The 24,716-nt window shown below is 38.1% G+C and overlaps 1 protein-coding gene across 4 annotated transcripts in view; it reads right to left on the minus strand.

Moving 5' to 3' along the window:
• mlec (malectin) overlaps positions 1-24,716 on the minus strand; it is a 40,054-nt gene that overhangs the window by 13,081 nt on the left and 2,257 nt on the right. For 2 of the 4 annotated variants that reach the window (XM_052032290.1, XM_052032289.1), the window contains exons 2-3: positions 15,925-16,017; positions 14,094-14,272 (exon numbers count right to left, since the gene is read on the minus strand). In XM_052032290.1, coding sequence (XP_051888250.1) covers positions 14,094-14,258 — 165 coding nt within the window. In that variant the 5' untranslated portion in view covers positions 14,259-14,272; positions 15,925-16,017. Of the gene's footprint in view, positions 1-14,093; positions 14,273-14,632; positions 14,826-15,924; positions 16,018-24,716 lie in introns of those variants that run through there. The other 2 variants (XM_052032292.1, XM_052032288.1) reach the window with 2 other exon arrangements.

Consider the following 24,716-nt stretch of genomic DNA (forward strand, 5'->3'; position numbering starts at 1 on the left):
ACAAAGCATCAATTAACATGTCCCAGATTATTTCCAGGCCCATATCTCACACATGCTATGATTGTCTGTGTAAAGATTGTGCCAAGAACTTCAGAGGGAGCACAAATATCCCTCAAAGTCCTTGAACAAATGAGACTGGAAAAAAATTCCTGGATCCTTGCAGGAAAAGGTGTCCATATTATGAGTCCTGCATGGCAGAAGCACAATCTACAAAATCTACACAATAAACAATCTGCTGGAGGAACTCAGTGGGTTGAGCAGCATCCGTAGGGGAAAAGGAATTGTTGATATTTTGGGTTGAAACCCTACATCAGGACACACCACCACCATAGGTTTTGTGGACACTAAGATGAACATTGCTAATACCTCTGGAGCCAGAAGAATGAAAGGGAGGAAGAGTTAAACCCTACTCCCTCCAGCCTAACTGGCTCAGTGAGTAAGTACTCCCTATGGTGGCAATGGAACTCAGGAAAGTACAGCACAGGAACAGGCCCTTCAGCCCACCATGTCTGTGATGACCACGATGCCAATCCAAGTAAAATCCCATCTGCCTGCACATGGTTCCTATCCCGCTATTCCCCAACTGTTCATATGTCTGTTCAATAGCCTCTTAAACATTGCACCACCTCCCCTGGCAGCACTTCCAGGCACTTCCCACTCTCTATGTGAACAAAACCTGCCTCGCACATGACCTTTAAACGGTCCCCCTCTCGCCTTCAATCCGTTCCCTCTAGTATTTGACATTTTCACCCTGGGAAAAAGATTACCCTATCTATGCCTATCATAATTTTATATACTTCTATCGTTGCCCCTCAGACAAAGACACTCCAGAGAAAACAATCCAAGTTTGTCCAATCTCTCCTTATAGTTAATACACTCTAATCCACGCAACAGCCTGGTGAACCTCTTCTGCAATCTCTCCAAAGTCTCCACATCTTTCCTATAGCGTGATGACCAGAAATGAACATAGTAATCCAAATGTGGCCTAATCAAAGTTTTATATGCATGCAACATGGCTTGCCAACTTTTATACTCAATACCCAGACTGATGAAGGCAAGTGTGCTGTATGCCTTCTTTACCAACCTATCCACTTGTGTTGCCACTTTCAGGGGGCTATAGACTTGTAACTCAAGATCCTTATGTACATCAAAGCTCCTGGGGTCCCGATGTTTACTGTACTTTCTTCTTACATTTAACCTTCCAAATAGATCACCTCATGTGTCCAGATTAAACTCCATTTGTTCTCTACAGGGACCACTCTCTTTGTGACTCCCTTGTTCGCTCATCCTTACCCACCCACCCTTCCCATCCCCTGGCACTTTCCTCTACAACCATGAGGGGAATGGGGACAGGCAAAGGCTGTTCAGCCCCTCTCCAGCCTGTTACATGGGGACAGGAAGAAGAACGGATCATTGTCTTTCCACTAGGACTGAAGCCAGGCTCATCTGGGGAAAGAGATGCTGGAAATAACTCAGGCCATTCCTTTCCCCAGTCTGGACTGTGACCCAGGTTCAATCCTGTGAGATGCACCCCATTCACACTGGCACAGTGTTCCTATAGGTCCTCGCTCACCACCATCCAGGGACCTAACCAGCCCTTCCAGGTGAGGCAAAGATTCACACGCACCTCCTCCAATCTTGTCCACTGCTTTTGATGCCCTCGATGTGGCTCCTCTATATCGGTGAGATCAAGTTAGAGGGCCCAAAATGCATTACCTCAGTTGTCTGGATTAAATTTCACCTGCCACTGCTCCACCCACCTTTCCAGCTGATCTACGTCCCTCTGTATGCTTAGGCAATCATCCTCGCTATCTTCAACTCCACCATCCTTCGTATCATCTGCAAATTTGCTCATCAGACCAGACATTCTCATCCAAGTCATTTATATATACGACAAACAAAGATCCCAGCATCGATCTGTGCAGTAACCACAGGTTACAGGCTTCTAGTCAGAAAATCAACCATCCACCACTACCCTCTGCCTCCCATCACCAAGCCAATTATGGATCCAGTTTGCCAAAACACCTTGGATCCCATGTGCCTCAACTTCCTAGACTAGCCTACCATATGGGACCTTGTCAAAAGCCTTGCTAAAGTCCATGTATACCATGTCTACCAACTTGCCTTCATTAATTTTCTTAGTGAGCTCTTCAAACAAAAAACTCCCATCAGAATTGAGGCAGGATTTTTCATGCTCCTCCACTGGCATTCCCACAACTTGCCCATCTTCACCTCCTAAATTAAAGGTCAAGTACAGCTTCTTCCCTCATAGGAATCTTGACTTATTGCTTTAAAAACCTTGCCAAGTGCATCCAGGAAAATTCCATCCCATCTAGGCCCCTTACACTAAGGCAATCCCAATAAGTAACTGCAAGAAAGGAATGGAAGAGCTTAAAGAAATCTTTAAATCTGATAATTTTACTCTTCCAAATGCAGAATGTTTTATTGATAAAGAACTTTGCTCGATTGTACGACAGCACTTCAAATAAAAAACCTTTCTTCCGTGATGCCCTTGTGTAAATACCCAGATCAAAAGGGGAAAGGGGTTGTTATTCTATTAAAAGGTGTTTTTCCAAGTGATGAATGAAGGCTTTTCCAACATGCAAACTTTAAAGATAAGATTCCCTTTCGTGTTTTTTTTATAAAAAAGAGGATCTCAAAAGAACAGTCAACAGTAAAAAGACTGAACAAGAACACCAAAGGCATTTTTACCCCATGCATTTGTTTCAGGAAAAACAGGTTTAATAAAAGCTGCTTGTTTTATGAGCAAACTATAACTGTCATTTTTCAGACCACTGAGGTCTAGAACAGAAATACACCGAGTGTTGCAAGAACAACAACATTATTTGGAGGAGCTTTAGGCTGAAACAATGTCCAATGCCAATAAAAATCCAATCCCAAGTTCAGAAAGCACATTTCCCACTGAGTACTTAGGAGATCCAGAATTATGCACAATCTAGCACAACTCGAGCTTAAATTAAATTTGAATGGCACAGTACCACTTTTTTTTTATAAACAGAGCAATGAGGAGTGTCCTGGCTGTTGAGAGTACTGAACAATTTGAAGTATACTATCCAAGGAGTCTAGGGAACCTTTAACAAGACTTGTATTTCTCTGACACAGAATGCACACGTCTTCAGCAATTTTCTTATCACTTCTTGCATTTGTGTTCATCAGGACACTGGACATGACATGGGTCATGCCTTGCCATGAATCTATTTTCTAGATTAACTAAGCAAAAAGTACCAGAATAGCGCCCCTCTTCCCCTCAAAACAATAATATAAATTTATTAAAATTATATACATTTAATCTGCAATCCATTGGTTTGTGCAACTTTCTGATTAAATTCCAGATCCTCCTTCAGACATGACAAAGTTTTCCTGAATGCTCAAGATAAACAAAATATTTGGGGTCTTAAATTTAGTGGTAGTCCTGGTTTCAGTTCTCCTAGTTGCCGCTAAAAGAAAATTGGGAAAGGGTTCTTTAGAGATCCTTAACCTTAAAGCACTAACAATGAAGACAGTGATTCCATGTCCAATACTGTCAGTATTTTAAATAGTAACCCTGCCAATGCTGCCATTTATATTCAATACCAGAACAATGAATACTGAACCTAATGTTGGAAAACCAAGGCAACATAATGAAGGCTTAGAGTAGGTTGGAAGTGAAATGTACACGAATGGAGTTCACCCAAATTGCCATTCCAGATCTCAGTTTCATCATTGCTTGTTTTCTCCCCTCCTCCAAACTTCATTCATCTTATGCTTACATCTCCCTCAGACAAATATGCTGCAATTATTGTGTCACAATCTGTTGTGGTCTCCATCCTTCACAAACATTCTCTGCAACATTAAACACTTGATTTCTAACTTCAGTTGTGATGAAATGTCATCAACTTGAAATGTTAACTTTGGGTTTTTCTCTTTCTCTGGCATTTTCTGTTTGATGTTGTTGAATGCCAGCTACAGCAAAATCTGGTCCAGTGTTTCGTTAAGTGATAATAGATATAGGCCAAGAACTTCATCTTCCGGCAAATACCCCTCGCACCCAAAAACAATGTAAAATGGAATCAAAGTCTACATCTGCTGCAAAACCTGCTGCCCATCAATATGTGCCATTTGAAGCAAATCAATTGTGTGCAGCTTTGTTGCCAACTGATTGGAAGAGTTTGTTGAGATTTGCTGGTGCTTCATATCCGATTAACAGTAAAGTTTCAAAGGTCTTCATCAAGTACTTCCAATGAAAGTGCACTTAAACTTTAGCCTGACCCTGTTGTTGCAAATATTGTGGCTTTGGTGATTGTTCGTTCTCTTGTTGCACATCTAAACAAGAACAGTCTCTGCAGAGTAGAGAAAATAAGGGTCTTTATGGACTATTTCTCCTGCATTGACCCAGGCAAGAAGCAAAGTGTAAGGAGACTCCACATTTTGAAAAGTTCTACCATCTTCTACACAATTCCAATGAAATTCAACAGGGACAGAACCTTGGTTTACATTAAGGCACATTACAGCTTTCTGGACTTAATCCTGAGTGCAACAATTTTAGATTATTGCCACTGCACACAAATTTTCGGACAGCAGATGCTGATGATCATATTGTTAAATTTAATCCATCCTGCCATCTACTCTTTCATGTCCTATCACAAGCATGGTCTTTTCCTTTTCCTCCTCACCATTCCCCAATCCCACACCACCTGTCCAATCTCCCATTCCCAATACCACTAATTTTCCCCCGCTTTACTTGCTCAGAACCTGTTGTATCGCTAATATTTCAGAGATTTTCTTGTCACACATCCAATCACCAAAGCCAGGAATGTTAACAATTCTTCTCCCCATATTTAGGTACTAGACTAATTTTTTCCAGAATTTTCTGTTTGTATTTCAGATTTCAAATATCTGAAGTGTTTTGTATATTTTTTTATATAAAGGAACCTTCATATTCAACAACATCAATCCTAAAAATACAGTTTAAAATAAATTTGCATAATCCTAAATTCAGTAACAACTGTTGAATGTAATATTCCATTTGACTAAACTGTTTTCTCAATCTTCAAGTAAATTTCAAGTACTTGGTTTTCCATTTTTATCTAACTGTAACCATACCCTTAATAAGTGATATCAAGCCAAATATTTACTTAATATTTAAGCTATGGGATTGTTCTAGGATCAGAACAGCATTTCTGCTTTGAATCATAATTGTGAACAATTATGAAAAGAGATGAATAATATTAATTAGCATGTTGATGGATACCAATGGAGCTCGATGTGTGTACAATATTTGGTGACTGCTAGCACCTTATAGTTCATTCAAGTTAATTGTTTTTCCAAAAAAAATAAAGCTGGAGGGAATAAAACACACTCTCAGAATAAAGACCAGTAAAGGCTTGCCTATTCTTCTCAATGGAAGTTGATTTAAAAAAAACAATTGCCCTGATAATTAACAATACATCCCTAAAATATTTCACGATGGTAAAGTGGGTTTCTTTTATTCCCCCTCCCCTTGTTATTTAGATGGCTGAAATAGTTTTTTTAAAGTAGCAACCCTACTGGGCTAACTTTATGGAAGGATCCCTTTGTTAGCACTTCATTTTCCAGCTTAATGCCTGAATCTCCAGCATTTCAGCAGCCCATCTTATAACAGTCAGTCTGGTTTACATTTTTTGATGACGCATGACTTAATTTGATCTCGTGTTATCTGTACTTGTATCCTAATGACAGGTCAATGACCAGAAACGCAAACTGTTGCTCTCTCTGCATGCAGCCCCTGACTTGCTCAGCATTTTCAGTGTTTTCTACTTTTAATATTTGCACCGTGACGAAAAGAGTATGAATATTGTGCCAGAAAATTGGAAAAACAGAGCTAGAAAACTACAACTCATCTCCAACACATACACCCATACAGCTAGGTGAGCAGTACCAGTTTTCTAGTTTAACCAGTTAAGCTGGAAGTAGTAAGCCACCAATTTTGCAACAATCAAGGTCTGAAAACAACAGGTGTTTTACGAGCATTATAGTCCACGCATAAGGAGTTGGGAGCAAATCCAAAACTGAACTTAAGTGCGCCATTTGTATATGAGGCAATCCACAAATTATCTGAATGATAAACAAAAGTTGTGATGTAGTCTAGACACTTGTAAGCAGTAATAAATAAATGTGCTTTCATAGATACCATCATTCAACAGTTTCAATATGGTAAATTAAAATGCTTCCATTATTCAAACTGCATTTTCTGTTCTACCATATTAAAGTTCTTCATTTTCCCCCCACAGTATTTAATTAGCAGCCAGACACTTGGACTTGGTGGTGTTTTAATTAGGTACAGGAAGTCCCCGGGTTACGAATGAGTTCCGTTTTTGAGACTGTTCGTAACCTGATTTTGTATGCAACTCGAAACAGTGTCCGCGCATGTGCACTTGGCCCGGGGATCGCGGCTGCGCATGGCCCCAGCCGCACATGCGCACTTGGCCCGGGATTGGGCCAAAGAAGGTGTACCACCACCGTGGTAGGATTGGGGACCGGGCCCGCTTACGAACCGACCACGAAGGTCGGTTTGTAAGTATGGGCATTCGTAAGTCGGGGACTTCCTGTATTCAAAAGGAGGCCCATTATATTGACCCAAAAATTGTTGGAGATTAAATGTGAAAAGACACCAGAAGACCCAAGAGTGGAAATTCATGCTTGGTTAATTACGCTAAACATGAAATGCAGTAGTGGCTCAGCACCATAAACTGCTTCAATTAAATTGAAGACAATGGAACCAAACTTTTAAAGTGGAGTACAAAGTGTAAATATTATTGTGGTTTTAGCTTCAGCAAATAAGCATGAATTAATGAGGTGTCATTTCATTCTATTCACACAGCAGGAGAATAGATAGACAAATGCCAAAGACTTCCTACTCTCACATAGATAGATAAGATTTCACATCTGAATAGTAATGCTGATTGGCAGGTCAGTAGGTTAAGATGCTCAACTCAGAAACTAAAAGGATGATTTATCCAGACAACATTCTCTCTCAAAAATCATTTGCATTTTCGCAGCTGCTACAGCAGCAATTTTTTTTTTAAAACTCTGAACCAACTCAGCCTGATTAGAATAAGTTTGGGTTCAGGAATTTAAAATTACATTTTTCATAACCAATGACAGGGAAGTTGACATGAAAAGAGACCTTTACTTCCAAACCAGAAGTGTCTAATGTGAAAATTGTGATAACCAATTAACTTCATGAGAACACTGGTATGAAAAACAGAAAGGTGTAAAGTCCCCTGCTCAAAAGAAAATCCTTCAAAGTGTCTGACCCTCCTGAATACCAATTCAGACAGGTCTCCAAAGTACTTGCAACACACAGCCATGATTTCTCTGCAAGAATAGATGACTGGGTGTGGCAGAGTAACACCTGATGGTTGGGACTGAAAACAGCTCAAACAATGGTGTTTGGCAGCAGTGCCTCTAGAAAGTCGAGATCTCTAACCAGCCTCATTTTCCCTGAAAGGTAAAAGGTTTAAAAAGGCAGAGGTGTTAGAAGTGCTCAATGATTCAAGAAAGTTGACTAATAAAGATAAAAATGTAGAAAAATAAACAAATGATTCTAAACATCTTTCATTCAAATTATTCCTTCCTGTAAAATCAAGTCTTTATTGATAGAGAATGGACTAGAATTCAGGATTGTACTAGTTTCATTTCCACATTGAAAGCAGATTCTATTTTCCGCAAGTCAAATTTATAATTGAATTATATATCATGTGCATCATGGCAGAAGCAACATATAGCAAGATGAACAGCTTTCCCCCCCAAAGTTACAGATAATAAAACACCAGAAATACTCAGATAAGCCAACATTTGCCCAAAGAGAAACAAAGTAAACATTTGAAGTTGACAACTTTTCCATCAAACTTCGATTTCAAACCCAAGTTATTATGCTGTTACACATTCTACATGAATTCAGGCTTAAATTACTATTAAAGTTACCATGTTCATAATTACTCGAAAGAAACACATCAGACAAATTGGACATACCTACTTCACTCAGTCAAAAATAATTACTTGGCTTCAATCCTAATTCATCTGAGTATCTATCAACTGAGTCATTGATAATAATACTTTAAACAATTGAAAATAATACATCCATCCATCTACATCAGGTCATACTCTAGATAAATAAAATGAACAATCCTGTGTGCTAATTTCAGTTTTCACAGCATATTGTAGTGTCACTTTTTTTGTTAAAAACAATAAATTTGGTTGGCATCTTGTAGGTAGACCAGCCTGCTGACCACTTGCTAAAGGAAATATCTGCTACTAAATGGGGAACTTAATAAGCCACAAGGAGTGTACATTCAAGAACAGAAACCATCATGGACCAACAACAAAAAAAACAATGAATAGTTTTTTAAAAAAAGCGTTTTATTTACCTCACTTAATAAAGCAGCAGCCAAAATATCCCTGCAGGGCACAACTGCAAATGACTATTTCCGTTTAACATTTTTCTATTCACTCCTCAGCCAAAAGGGCCAGCAAAACAATGGCCTTCTAAGCCTCTTGCAATGTCTTCAATAAATCAGTTAATAAAGACATGCCAGGGATGCCTGGAGAATCTTGCCTTGCTCTCCTATGTGGAATGTGATGGCCATTGCTAACAATGAGATCAGGAAGCCTCTGGGTACAGAGGCGAGGATAAGGGACATGATACTCACTCTTTCTTTGCACCACAAAGCATCAGAGAACCAAGACAAAGTATTAATAAGTCACTTTTACATTCTGCCATATTTTATATTGATTTTACTTTCAACAGCTTTTTAAAATCTAGTAATACATGTTCTAAAGGTCAAATCACCAGCAGGAAATGGGTAAGCAGGAGATGGAGTTAATGGAGTAAATGGAGTAAGGGGAAAGATCAGAAAACAGACCACAGGTCACAGGAGGTTCAGGGAACAAGTGGCAGTTCTTGAAGAAATAAAATGTGCCATGGATAAAAGGGAGCCTGAAGATGTATGATACTTAAGATTTCTAGAAACCATCTGGTAAAGCACTGCAGCAAAAGTTGTGAAAGTAAAAGCTCACAGTGTAGGAGGCAACATTTTGGCATGGACAGAAGAACCAAAGGAAATGGCTAATAGAAACAGAGGAGGCAATAAATGCATCTTTTTCTGGTTGACAAGATGTAATGAGTGGTGTGCCACACAGGTTGGTGGTTGGACCTCAACCTTTTACTGTTTATCTGAATGACTTGGATAAAGGGGCAAGTATGGTTTTCAACATTTTTGTGTCACTACCAAGAAGCTGTGAAGAGTATGTAGAGGCTACCAAGGGATACAGATAGGTTAAACAAGTGGGCAAAGATCTGGAACATGGGAGTATAATGTAGGAAATACTGAATTGTCCACTTTGGCAGGAATTTTTTAAAAAAAAGTATATCATCTGAAAGGCGATTGCAGAACAAGATGAAGAGGGATCTCTGTGTAGTGGAGCATGATTCATAAAGGGTTAGAATGCAGGTATAACAAGTAATTAGGAAAGATAACAGAAGGGCATTGGTGAGGCTACATCTGAAGTACTACACACAGTTTTGGTCCCCTTATTTAGGGAAGAATGATAATGCAATTAAAACTGTTCACAGAAGATCATTTGCTAGACTGATACCTGGAATGGGCAGGTTGTATTGTGAGGAAAGTTGGATAGCCTACGTTTGTATCTGCTGTAGCTTAGACAAGCGACTGGGGGCGGGGTTTATAGGAACCTGACGCTAAGGGGACTTAAGCTGGATGTGGAAAGTATGTTCTCTCTTGTGGGAACATTCAGAGTTACGGGTCACTGTTTGAAAATAAGGGGTTGCACATTTAAGAAACCAATGAAGCAATATTTTACCCTCTAGAGGGTTGAGTGTGTTTGGAACTCTTCATCAAATGGTGGTGGAAGGAAAGGCTTTGAACATTTTTAAGGCAGAAATAGATAGATTCTTGACAAGGAAGTTATAAGTTACCATAGGTAGTCAGAATTTAGTTTACAATCAGATCAACCAAGGCCTTATTTAAATGGCAGCTCAGGCTCAAGAGGTACAGTGACCTACTCCTGCTCCTAATTCATATGTCCAACGTGCTGTGATTAGGCATGAGGAAAACACTGTAGACTGAAATAAGTTAGGATTTGCCTCTTTGCTTCCCGTTCCTCTGTACAGTAACAGCAAAACAACAAATAAAATATCTCAAGCCTCTCTATAAAGTAAAAGACTCAAAAACTCCACCGCCTCCCTCACTTTGCATTTTCTCATCTTTCTCCTAAAGATCCATATACAGTACCAGACAGGCATAATATTTGGGACGCAAATCCTATTTCAACCAATAGCCTGTCAAAGCAGAAAAAGGTGTCCCTATTTGTTGTTCTGGCTTTCATTTACCTTTCCAGGGTTCAAGTTCCACAGTAAAATATTTCAAACTCAGAGGCTTCTCCGACTGCATTATTGGAGTCCATGATCATATCTTGTATTTCAAAACAAAAATCCCCCATGGGGCAGTTTAGTTAACAATGCACAAACTAGGGAACATCTAGGTTAGCATCCAATTCAAGCCAAGCACCAATGTATGCATTTCCGCATGGCAATTCTAAGTAATTTTCATACATCTCCAGGGAGTACAAATGGATATCCCACCCAAAATGTTATGCTTCAATTTTAACATAAAAAATATTGGACTAAAATTTCATCATGAAGAGTAAAAAGGTACTGTGCAAGAAAGAACGATTTTTTGTGCACATAATATGCATGAACTCACATGTGCAAGTGGTGTGACTACACACGAACTATATACATCTTGGGAATTACACACGAAGTACAAACATACCTGCATAATGCCCCCCATGACTATACCCTTTAAAAGGGCAGGTTCCCAATTGGAATGAATGCTGGAAGCATTAGGATGGCTACAGATGTAGCCATGTAAAGAGTGTGAGAGGAAGAGTGGAGCAGGCAATCTGCTTTGCCGACTTCATATAGCAGAGGTGAAGAGGATCAGAGAAATGCTAACTCTCCTCCATACGAATGCAAATGACTTCAAACAAAAATGCTCACAACAGAACTCAACTTTGTCTTTTGTAGTGGCAAGCCCAAAAACAAAGCAATAAAGTCTACCCTTTAAAGAACACTTAAGTAGGCCTCCTTTCTTGCTGATGGCCCAAACTGCTTCCAAATTACTTATCTGTCCTCCAATAACATTGAATGTGTATTGCACACCAACTGACCTTGTGGTCAATTTCATGAGTAGGTGCATGAGCATCAAGGAAGCATACGATTCAAAGACATATTATGCACCACATGAGCCTGAAGAGACACTCAATGTTTTGTGATTGATTTCATTACCTCAATTAAATCATGTAGTACACAAGAAACATGCCCTGCCCAATTGGATTTCTAGGCCATGTATCTTCAGTGACACCAAAATATGTGCTTCTTTATATATGTGTGATATTTCACAGATTATATTCTGTAATCCATCAAAATAGCTTTATATTGCATTTAAACTGATTCTAAATCAATTATTAAACATCTATTAAAAATGCTGTCAAGAGAATTTCAGTAAAACACAGGATTGTAATTGTGAAATTTGCATACAAGGAATTTGAAAACTATTAGCTAGGTTGTCATAATTAACCCTTAGCAAACTGGGTTATGTTTACAGAGTTTTTTTTAAAACATCGATAAGGTTGGAATGATGTACTAATTGCTATAGACCTGCTACTACTGGGAGGAAAAAAAAGAGCCAGAATTGAAGTTGCATATGCATTGGGCATCCTAGGCATTGTGGCACATTGTGCAGCTGGCATCAATCTCAGGATAAATGTCAGAAGCCCCAAGGCCAGCCACTGGTAGGACCTGGTTTAAAACCTAACACCAGCATATTGATTCACTACTGGCAGACTTGTTGTAAAGATGGAAATTTCTGCAACACACAAGGTTAAAGGTGGCTTGCATCAGATCAAAAATAAATTAACCCCAGACATTACTTAACTAAATTAATTTATAAAAGTTGTTTGCGCTGAACCAATTGATCTGTCACAATGTTCTTTGCTACTACCAGCAACAATTAAGTTTATGTGCATAAAATATCATTCCATACATTTGCCAGAAATTATCCTAGATTAGCACTGACGTTAAAAAAAGTTGTGGCTTGTGCAGCTTTTCAAATGTCTATGCAAATGCATTAAATTCATATTTCATGTCTTTGCTGGCATAAGCATGGAACAAACATTTATGCCAATAGTTGAAATTGCTGCTTTAAATGAAAAAAGGCTTAATTTTTTTAAAAAGTGGAAATAGTATTGTTTTAAAGATATTTAATTCTAATCACTGCTAATCACTTGCTTGGAAATCAAATGAATTGATACCCTCAAGATTCCTTAAAAAGTCAGAAATTTTAACTAATGTATACTTAATGACACTCCAAAAGACATTTGATCTGCAGGATATGATTAGCAAGCTAAAAATCAGGAATCCCTCTTTTGCCAGTTAACAAAGCTGCTCTTCAACTCTCACATAGTGGTTTAAATTTTGAACTGAATCAAGAAGCTGGATTCAGCAGAGTAAATAAAGCAAGTGAGATGCCCGCATTTCCAACAATACATTGTACTGTGGGAGCACAATAAGAGTGATGCCCAAAGATTAAAGTAAGAGGAAGAAATCTCTATGCACCAAGACCAACAATAAAGTGCCTGAAACATGCCAGGTAAAGATTTTTTTTGGAGCTCAGCCTGACATGATAAGTACTTCTGGCATTTTCTGATTTTAATTCTGCAAGTTCTTTGTTGATCGCTAACATTTTCATACGGTTTTATCAATCACCATTCAGTTTTCTTCTACATATTGCAACTTCTTGTTCAAATTGAGCTTCAGTGAATGTTTGCTCAATATAATCTAGATGATAAACTGCACAATGTAGCATACTAAAATTTTTTCTTTCAATTCTGCAGGAACATGGTTTTTGATGGCTGTGAAGTTGATAGATGAATGAATTTTGCTGCACTTTGCACTATGTGCACATTACTGCAAATGAACAGTCTTGGTATATTAATTTATTTTGTAGTGTATAAACCTTTAATCTCATCATGAAAATTTGAATGAAGATGGATTAACTCATTTTGCCACTGTCGCATACGTCTTGGTTGCTTTTGAACTCTGCAACTGCTGCTAAGAATTTAGTTCATAAATTCGTTAGCGAATGTGCGTCATGGTACAAGTCCCTCACTTCTGAACACTGAAACATGAACAGAAAATGAGCAGCCTTTTCTTTTGGGAGGGGTGATTTTTTTTAAATGAAGCAAATCCCAAGTGCTTGAAGTGACAACCCAATGTAAAAGTGCTTATTACATAATATATCCAATATGTAGGGTCTTTGTAACAGGAGGTAATATTAGTGCATGTTCATTTTAAATGAATGTCAATAATATTGTCCTATATCAAAAAAAAGTGAATTCCTGTAACTGCCTAAGAAATTTTGCAGAAAATACAACACCCAAATTCCATTGAAAAGGAACATATCCACACTGTACTGAAAAAGAATTTAGTTCTGTTTTAGTGTACACAGTTTCTTTTTAAAAGAAAAACTGTTGCATAATCTACTATTGAAAACATAAGCAAGCCATTCATTCCTCAAGCCCGTTCCTACAACTTAATATCTATAGCACCAAAGGGATAGAAATTAGATACAGCTGAACTACTGTGAGCAGATCTAGGCACAATATAGGAAGGATATACTGACTTTGGAAAGCAACATGGTTCGAGGACTCTCAAAGCATTAAATTAAAAAGTTAGATTCCAGAAACCAGGGTTCTGTCCCCTGGAATGTGACAGCTTATGGAATGATTTGATAGAAATTTATTAAAAAATAAAATTGTATCCATTTGATGGGGAATCTAGGACTCAAGGACACATTGTAAAAATTAAAGTCAAGCTTTCCAGAGTTAAGAAATCTTCTGTGGACCACCATAATGACCTTCCATGTTATTGCTGCCTGACTCACTAATTGTTGAGAATACTCTGTTCAATTCAATCCTTCCTGTATATAGAACCCCAAACCTCCATCTCACAACCAAGCAGCAAATAAAACTACCTTCTGTTGAGATTGAGCAAAATAAACTTCGGCAAACTTCAGAACCAATACATAATCGCCTTCTTCTTTAATTGGAATATCATATCCAAATGTTTCTTCATTGTAGCGTTCAGTTTGGTACAGAACTTGATCTTCAGGCATTGATCGAAAAATAGGTAATCTCATTCCATAGTCCGATGCTTGAGGAAAAAGACAGACAACAACGTGTTACAAAGGATTCAGGAAAATATAATTTCTAGCTTAGCCTGCCGACTAGCTAGTTGAATTGTCATAATTCGCATGAATTTTAGTCTCATGTACCAAACTAATTATGAAGCAAAATACTACAATCTACAAGAATCTTCAGCTCACTAATTAGGCAACCAATAGTAGGCAAAGTAAAAGAATTTGAATTTATTGTTCACAATCTCAGGACCATGCAAAGCACTTTATAATTAATGTAGTTCTTTCTTGTTTGAAAAGCAAAGTCCCTATTGCAATGCAGGAAATAAGACAGCCAATTTAAACCCAGGAAATAAGGCAATGACCAAATAACTTACTTGGTTACATTGGTTAGGAGGACACTATTGGGCATGACACCAGAGCCAAATTGCCTGCTCTTTTTCATAACAGTGCCATGGAATCTTTTACATTCACTCGAGAAGACGAGGCCTCGGTTTAACGGCTCACTCAACTGATGCCACTTCTGACAGCACAAAATGTCAGCATCGATTAAGAACTCCAGTTTCTGGACTGAAACAAGAATTGACAATCTCTTGGCACAAAAGAAAGAGTACCAATACTGAGCCATGGCTGATATTTCTTCTAGAGGAAGCACTGAATTTTGCTTTTAAGCATTTGTTCTGAGTAATCATAACATCTTCAGTTTTAAGAAACAAAGGAAACAGAAACCCTGCACAAAGTTTAGGGAAATAAAACAAGACAGGACTAATAGTCTGCTGATACTTTTTTTTGGGAAGGAGGCAAGACAAGACAAATTTTCTAACATTTACAAATTATATGCAATCAAATTACAACATCATTAAAAAGTTACTACTTTGAGAAACATCAATAACAACCCTTGTCTTTGCTAAATGCTGCCTTTTTCCAAAAAGGCAGGGTTTCATAATGACCAAATGTGTACAATAGAGATAAATAAATATTTATAAAGGGACACCAAGCTACTTTGTTTATGGCAATGATTTACAGCTCTACAGAGCTGTCACCAGAACTGTACTTTTATTTTCAAACCAAAAGCTGCATTTGGCCCATTTCTAATCTGAGCCATCTTCCTCATATTCCACTAAAGTATGGTATAACATACTTTAACATTCCACAATATGTTTAAGGAGATGTTTGTAATCTGTCATGAGCCAATTATTAGGGCTAATCTTTCATGTGCCTGTGTGTACTGGACCACCTTGAGTGGAGCAGATAGACAGAGGGAACAAAAAAAATCAAGTGGGGAGGACTTCTTGCCTGAGAGAAAGGCCACTTTCTACCTGTTTCCTTTAACATATTCACTGCATCCAGGTGATCTAATGGTATAAAGCACAGAATAAACAAAGACTGGACCTCAGTGCAGGAATGCACATCAGTAACAATGCTAAACAAGGCAAAGGTGCCCAGAAGATAGCCAGCAAACTGAAACCATAATCTAGCGAGCCAGTGCCTTTAGGGTTATAAGAAAAATAACTAAGCCTGAATAAATCCACTCATATATAATAAATATCCAAAACTAAAATATTCACTGGTTATAGAAGTGTGAACCGTGCACTTTGCATAAACAGAATACACACTGGGGACAATGTGGTTTACAGAAAATAAACCACTCGTGTTGCAGCCGCCATACCTCAGTCATGCCTGTGCAACCGGCGCCACTCCACTTTCGGTAAACCACCGGTCCCCGATGTGTATCCTCTACAGAACTTACATGGAGCCGAGTCTGGATCAAAGCCAAGAGACAAAATGTTCAGAGGCAATGTTATGAAATACTTCCTCACACAAATGAATATTTGAACATCCAAATATTCATTGCAGCCCTAGGTTGGCCACATACCTAATATTCAATACAAGGCAACATACTAGAAACACCTTTCAGACCAACCTTAGTAAAAAAAAATTAACTACCTCATGCATATACATGCTCATTGCATCTTTCAGTGATTTTCTGGGTGTGCAAAGGATGCTTGATTTTCACATTTAAAATTCCTAACATGTGGCAACTCCATCAGGTAAATGCAGTACACAATGTAGTACTGACCCACATAAGTTAGGGGAGTACAAAGTTTGTTCCCCGATTTCTGTTGAGACAGTGACAAGGGAACTAAAATAGGCCTCTGTTTGTCCACTGTGATCTCTGCTGCTGAACGCTATACACAGTTTCTTTAAAAGTTCATTTGTAAGGTGGCTGAATATAGGTTTGTTCTTGTACTCTCCTCAAAGTGGAACAGCTAACAATCACTTCCTCAGTTCAATAAAGAGCTGCCACTTACGTGAAGTGCCAGACAGTTAACATGCAGAACCTAATTCCAGCAAGAGTCGGCAAAATGAAGAGCCAAGAGCGATAACATGGCAAGAAAACACATAATCTGAACAGTTGCCTTGATTTACACAAAAATGGTTAAAATTATATTGAACCATTTGAAATTAACAATGACTTAATATGCACATCCTGAACCAAGACAGCCATCTCACATTGGAACAAGAAAGTACAATTTGTTCAAGTTTCCAGAAAAGAGCTTTCATCATTACAAAACAAATGAGCACTCTGTTTTCAAAAGTTGGGGTAGCAATACAAGAATCTTTTGTTAATGTAAGATGGGGAGAGAGGTGGTATTTAATTCTATCATATCAATTTTAATATGCAGAGCAGGCTTTAACAGGAACATTACTGGGGCAGTTCCCATTTCTATCATGAAGAGGTTGTGCGACCTGATATTCTGAAAAAAACTAAAATATACAGAAGCACAATAATCTTCCAAATAATGACAGTATACTGAGATTAGAGGATGGAGAAAGTGTCTGCAGGTTTGACATTTTGACAACTCTAAAATGAAAAAAAAATCTGACAGTACAAAAATGAATGTCATTTAGATTAATTAGTAAAGGTTGACCCAACATCAACCACCTCCTCCTAGCCCACAGAATAAAGTTGTTGAACATCACAAATCACTTTCATTTTCACAATGCTTTATACTATTTAAAAAGATCTGGAGCAAAAAAAATCAATGGAACTCAAATGTTTTCAATGAGAGTGTGAGCAATTCAAAAATCAAAGAGACTTACCATAACCAACAAGTAACTAACAAGCAGCATATAATTAGTTTAGGGGCTGCAGACTGAAATGTATTGCAACTGGTTACAGTAAAGCCTGAATGGAGAGTAGGCAAAATGTTCACAAAGCTGCATTTAAGCATCTTCTCACTCTGATTTTAATGAAGGTAATCATAGAAACTTATAGCACAGCAGGATGTCATTCAGCTTATCCTCCCTAAAAGTTATTTTTAAGAACTCTTCAATTCAGTGCTATGCTCTAGCTTTCATTACATTACCCAGAAATTAATCATTCAACTATATCCCATTGCCTTTGGAAAGTTGCTGCCAGAATCTGCCTGCGACATTTTAATCAGATAGTTCTTGATCTTAATAAATCACTAAAGAAATTTCCTCTAGATCTTTAGCCAATTATTTCATGTTGATGACCTATTTTCCCTCTGGCAAATGCATTGGTAAATGGTAGGCACAAGCTCATGTGAGTGAATCACGTCATGAAGTGTGGAAAGACACCCTGTGGTCCATCAAAAGATCAATGTATTATCCTGTCTCATCAGTACAGTGTTATTGTGATGGTAATAATTTGAGTTGAATTATACTTAATTAGCATAGTATAATACTAAAGTGTTCATAAAGAATTATTATTCCCAGTGAATTGGTGTCAACATGTTGAAATAAAAAGAACAAGGAATTAGTTCATGTATTTTTCTATCATTTTATCCAATATATTACAATTTCTCATGTTCCATTCATACCAGTTGCTGCATAATTGTTTTTATTTCATTTCCTCTCTAAAAGAGAGAACTGAGTGTAACATGCCAAAAATGCTTCCTGATATTTATCTGCATTACTGAAATCTGGAACTTAAATCTACAATGTTCTCCAAAGGCAAGGATTATCCAATTGCAGTACAGTTTCACCAATTGTGCTTGACATCTAGTACCTTGCCCAATTCAACACCATTAGCCCAACAGCAAGTCTAACAGGTTATTTGCTCATAGTGAAGAACAATTCTGTCTTTTCTGAACACATTTCCGACTGTGCTAGTAATCCAGAAACACCAACTAATTTCACCTCCACCCACCATCACCACCACCACCACCACCTCCTCCTCCTCTCTCTCCCCTCATCCCCAATCCAAGTGCCCTGCAGAAAATAGTGGCTAAAATTCAATTAACTTGCATCAAGAACGAAACCTGGGCCTTAAATGGGATTGAAGTCCAACCACACACACAGCACAGTATCCATCTGCAGAACAATTAGGTGAACTACCAATGTACCATTTCCACAACATAAAACTGAGTTTGAGGGAATCACTTTTAATTTCAAAGGACATCAAATTCCTCTATCTGGCCCATGTTCTTGTAAATGAACTAGCAAGGCGTTAAATTTTGTTATACACACTATCTTATAGGACAATAGCCTATAGGATACTACGTGACCCAGAAAGATGGTTAATAAATCTGAGTTTTTGAAAGAAAAATGTAAAATATGGTCACAAGCAACAGAAGCTGTGTGTTTGAATTTAAATTGGTATTTCCACTCCAGAAAATTATTTTTGTTTCAAGACAACTGTAATGTGTAGAATGATAAAATAAATTATACATTTAAATTACTAAATGAGAAACTGGATAATATTTTCATGCCCAGTATTTTTCCCCTAAATTTGTTCATCGACACCATACTGGCTTATATAAAGTAGCTGTAAAATACCAACTGTTTGTACATCACAAGCTGAATCTAAACACTGCAAGGGATACTGGGGTACACTTTACTCTATAACACTAACATAGCACCCATCATGACTTGGGTTCAAATTCAATTCTAGTGATGGAAATAAACCTGCTCTCCTTGTGTGCACCTCTGAGGATCTAACGAAAGATGACTCTGGGTTTGTCTCAACCAAATTCATAAGAGATATGCCTCTATAAACTACTTGGATTAGCAATTTCATTCACAGATGGCCAGTGCAGTAAATGGGAAATGTCACATATGTATCCATATTTGTTATCTTTTGAGATTATCTAGCATAAATATTCTTCAAAATAATATTTATGCCAGAATACTGTCAGAGCACCCATCACAAAGATTTATAGCTTTTTAACAAGATGGTATCAAAAAGTGACAGTTCAGTATATGCTATTCTGTGAATGGCTCCAAAGACTAGAATGACTAATTTAGATTTTATCAAGGGCATTTCTACCCAGAGCTTGGCAACAGTGCACCAACAGTTCAGTTTCCAGATTGTTATCTTTAAAAAATCTTTATTAGAGGCAAACATTTTGGGCAATTCTAAAATAACTTCCTGAAAAAGATCATAAATTATTTTCAAAGGTAGACAACATGAACATGAAGCTTCGGGCTAAGCAGACAAGCTTGGCCAGAATATCATTATAACAGCCCACATAAAGTTGGTAGGAAAACTGAGGGCAAGAAAAAAAATTATCAGTTCATGCCAAGAACACATTTTACTTTGACACATCTTGGATCAAATACTAATATCATAAATTAAAAAGATTTTCTACAGAAATTACACACCCTGAAACTCTGCAAACACATGGGTAAAGATGGGTGATTAATATTTTCAAGGCTACTCGCACAAAACACCCAGAACAAAATCTCAAAAAATGGCACAGCTGTAACCTGGATGCATACAATTTATGTATAAATCTTGAATGTGGTAGGATTATGTTGAGATAGCAGCAGCAAAGCATATGGGACCCTCGGTTCAAGAATAGAGATACAGAATTCAAAAAACAGGAAAGTTACATCAAACATTCATAAAACATTGGTTAGGCCACAACTAGAGTACTGCATCCAATCCTAGTCACCTATTAGGAAGGATGTGAATAGTGGGTGGAGAAAAAAATTTACTGGCAAGGTTCCAGATACAAGCTTGGAATGGAGAAACTGGGGTTGTTCCCTTTGAAGCAAAGAAAGTTAAGAGAGAGGAGATTTGATGTCTGATTTATGCAGAGCCAGTCAAGAGAAACTGTTCCCACAAAAAAGGTTCAAGGATCAGGAGACACAAATGTAAAAATATGGGTTAAAGATATAGAGGGGTGGGGAAAAACTTCTTTATACAGATACTGTGGTATGTCCTGGAAGTCACTACCTGCAAATAAACCTGCACCAGCAAAAGATACACAAGGCACAAAAAAATTACAAACTGCTGGGAAAAATGGGAAGCAGTAAGGGAATGATACCGAATGGAGTGCCCTACAAAGAATTGGCATAGACCTCGTAAGCTGAGCGGCCTGCTTCTCTGCCATGACAATATTTTTGATTTTATGATTACTCCAGCGATTTCCTTGATGTACATTATCAATAGTGACAGAAAGTTCTTGATTCAAGGTAACTTCATATAAAATGCACAGTTTAAATTAACTGATTTCTCTCTTTCCCTCTGTTCCTCTACGCACACCTTTGGCAGCTAATGATATAGAAAAATGGTAACATATCCCATTAATATCCGAGTAATATGGAGCCACCTCACAGCAGAATCTCACTTCCACACAAAATGTTAGTTTGGCAGTCGTCACGTTTAATACACATTTTAATTCCTAATGTGCTTAGAATAGACAAATAAAACCTATTTTCCTAATCAGCTAAAGATTTTATTTCTCAACACTGACAAATTTTTGCAGAAGCCACATTTTACCCACTCCTCCACACCATACTACAAAGCAGCCCTGAAGGGCAAATGTAGAAATAACACTGCTGAGATGAATTAATACAGAACAAATGAAAGTTTGGTATTTATTGCTTCATGAATTTACAGACTGATTAAACTCTGAGTGGGAATGTTTGAAGATTTGTAATTATATGTACATCCATCAAACTACCAAGCACTAACGTACTTGTACATTGTGTAGCAGAATAGCCAGTTTCATGAAGTATTTAAAAACAGGAACCTATAAACACCTCATCAAATTAACAATTTAAAACTACTCAAATTAATTGTATTAATTAAAATAATCTTAGTGCATTAACTGCATAAAACTTTAAATACATAAACCAAAACTACGTGGAGCTGACAGTGCAGGTGTTGTGTCAGATCAACATTAGGCAGGAGTTTGTGGAAAGCAGAATGATCACAAGCCACTACATCTGCTCCAAGTACCTCACTTCATTCCACCCTCCAATCCCTTTAAAATTTTTCTTTGCTAACATTTTATCCTGGCCAGTTCAATCTCAACCTGAACTGTGCCCTCTCCCATCTCCCCGTTGCCTCAAATGACCTTGCTATTCCCACTGTCACAATTCATGGTGGGGACATTTCTAGTGTCTTTACTCAAACTCATCCTTCCAACCCTAATCCCCTCTGTTCCTGTCCTGGAAAAATAGTTCTCTTTTGTCATAACACTTTTGCAGCCACAGATCTACTCTATCAAGTGCTCGTCTCTGCACATGGTTACCCTGCCCTTTAAAAGGCATTACCCCCTCTCATTTTGAAATGTTACCCTGGCACAGCCCTCCTCCCAGGATTACAGACGACAGAAATGGCATACAAAGGCCTGATCAGTTTGGACCACAAACCACCACCAGGTCCTACTCAGTTTTGCCAAAATAATTTGCACTTCTGTGATAATTCTGAAATGCACAATGAATCCTGACCAACCTCTGCCATGAGTTCTTGGACTTAATATTCAGAAAGATTGAAGACAATACAATCTGCTACCTATTCTGCTCCTTTCTTTTCCCTAGTCCAAGGACAGCATTAACATCCAAGACTCATGCAGTCCTAGCCCTAAACTCATTCCATTCTCCCAGGACTCTCAAGAGTCATACAGCATGGAAAACAGGTCCTTCATTCCACCATGTCCATGCAAACCACCAAGTACCTACCATTTTCAGCAATTGGCCTATAGCCTTCTATGCCATGACACTAAGTGCTCATCTAAATATTTCTTAAATTTGTGTTTATCTCCCTCCACTAGCCCTGCAGCCAGTGCATTTCAGGTCTCATCCACCCTGTGGATGAAAATCTTCTTACTCAAATTCCCTCTAAATATCCTAGCTCTTACTTTAAACCTTTGCCCTCTAGTCATGGACACCTCTGTTAAGGAGAAAAGGATTCTCATTACCTACCCTGTCTATGAGGTATTCAAAATTACAAAAAAAGGCGATCAGGTCCCCCTTAACCTTCTCCATTTCAAAGAAAACAAACCCAGTCTGTCCAGTCTCTCCTCATAACCAAAATGCTCCATCCCGGGCAACATCCAGGTGAATCACACTCTTCCTATAATGATCAACCAGAACTGCACTTAGTTCTCCAGCTGTGGCCTAATGTCTTGTATAGTTGTACAATAACCTCCCTGTTCTTGAAGTCTATGCCTCAGCTAATGAAGGCAGGTATCCCATATACCTTCTTAACCAACTTATCTCTCCATGCTTTATTTGCCCACTTGAAATGTATTACCTCACATTACTCCACCAATTTTATTAGCTAATTTATGATTCTGTAGTCAAAGACCACCTGACTCGCAATCACCACCACCACAAATTTTCATGTCATTTCAAACATACTAATCATACATCTGATATTCACATCCGGTTGCAAAAGACTATAGCAAACACCGAGGGCCCTAATGACAATCCATGTGGTATATCTTCAACATAGACTTCCAAAGAGAAAACAGCCCTTTGACTATTATTCCTCCCTCCTAACACAAAGCCAATTTCATATCCAATTTCTCTGATCTCCTCTCAAAGTCTCTCAAAATTTATAATCTTGGCCGCAAGACTCATTGCCTGTTTTTTTTCCACCACTTATTCCTACCAAACTACTGGCCAGGTAAGTGCGGACTTGCCCAATCCAGCCTGGCTTCCATCTTAATTCTGGAAATATTCAATAAAGAATGAGTTTCAGGTGACCTAAAACATTAACATTTCCCCCCACCTCAGATACAACCTGAACTGCTGCTTCTACGTAGCAGTTTCTGATGTTATTTTCAGATTTCAGCACCTGCAATATTTTGCTTCTATACAGTTGATACTGTGAATGGTTCTCTTTCCTCGTGTAGTGTACAGCCCTTTTCCTCATATCAGTAATCACCAGTATTGAAAAGAAAAAAAAAATCACTAGCAACATTTTATACATCTGTGACACATCTTTTACATCCTGATCCATTAGCAGTCTCTATCATTAACCACATTCACACTTAATGCACCACTTTCATCAAACTGGGTGGGTCCACACTTATCTGGTTACATTCTCCGATATTCTATTATAGGCAAATAAACACCTGCAATGAATTCTCTTCCTGCCCCTACATATATACCTCTGCTTTGCCTCCCAAAGATTATTCCTCATCCCCATCTTATATACTGTATCCTCAAATATTTGTTGTTCAGCACATCATCCAAAAACACAGCATCAGTTTTCACATCAATAATCCCGCACCCATTGACACACATCAGCTTTCCTTTAAGTAATGCCTTAATCTTACAATTCTTGTCCTTGATTTCAAATTCTTCCATGACTTCATCCTTATATACCCAATGTTGCTCCTCTGGTACAGGTCTTTTGACCACTTCTGAAGTGTAATTGGCACTGGAACAATTCATTTTCTTCAGCTGCCCAAGCTCAAAACTCTGGAACCATTGATTGAAACCTTTCCACCTCTATGCTCTCATCCCAAGTTACTCCTTAAAATTTACTACTTAGACCAAGTTTGGTTCATCTGCCCATTACCTCCTTATGTGACAAAATGTAAATTTTTTTCAATAATGCTGCTATGAAGCATCTTGAAACAGTTTGCTACATTTCAGTCTCCATGTATTAAAATAAACACTGTTGTTTCTTGCAACCTGAGAAAATAAGATCATTATTAGCAGGGGTGGGAGGAAATCACTCAGACATTTCAACACAGGGCATCCACATCTCTTAGGTTAGATTTCTTCACAGTCAGTGACAGAAAACTGTATTTCAGGAAGCCAAATTAGTATCATAAAAGGGTACAAGTATATAAAGTGGACCACAAGACCGTGGAATAAGCAGGGAGAGAAAAAAAAATAATAATGGTAAAGGAAAACGCAAAACCACAATAGGGAGTCTCAGATTATTTCAGACTTAAGGACACCTCTTCGAAACTGTAGGAGGATTAGTTGAGGTGGTCTACATGTTAACCAATGGCACCAAAGAAGTGAGCTGTTGAGGCAATATGATGTGCTGAGTACAACTAAAATACAGAACCAAAAAGGAATTTCTGGATTGCTACACAAGCCACAGAAACTAGCACAGCAGCAAACAGAGGTTTAAGTGCATGCCAGAAAGAGGCAGGGCATTCAGTTCATAGGTCACTGACACCAATAGTTCGGAGAATCAAGATATTGGGATTTAGTTGGGATGGCCATGACTTAAAC

This window comes from Pristis pectinata, chromosome 17 (assembly GCF_009764475.1).
Source record: "Pristis pectinata isolate sPriPec2 chromosome 17, sPriPec2.1.pri, whole genome shotgun sequence".
NCBI lineage: Eukaryota > Metazoa > Chordata > Chondrichthyes > Rhinopristiformes > Pristidae > Pristis > Pristis pectinata.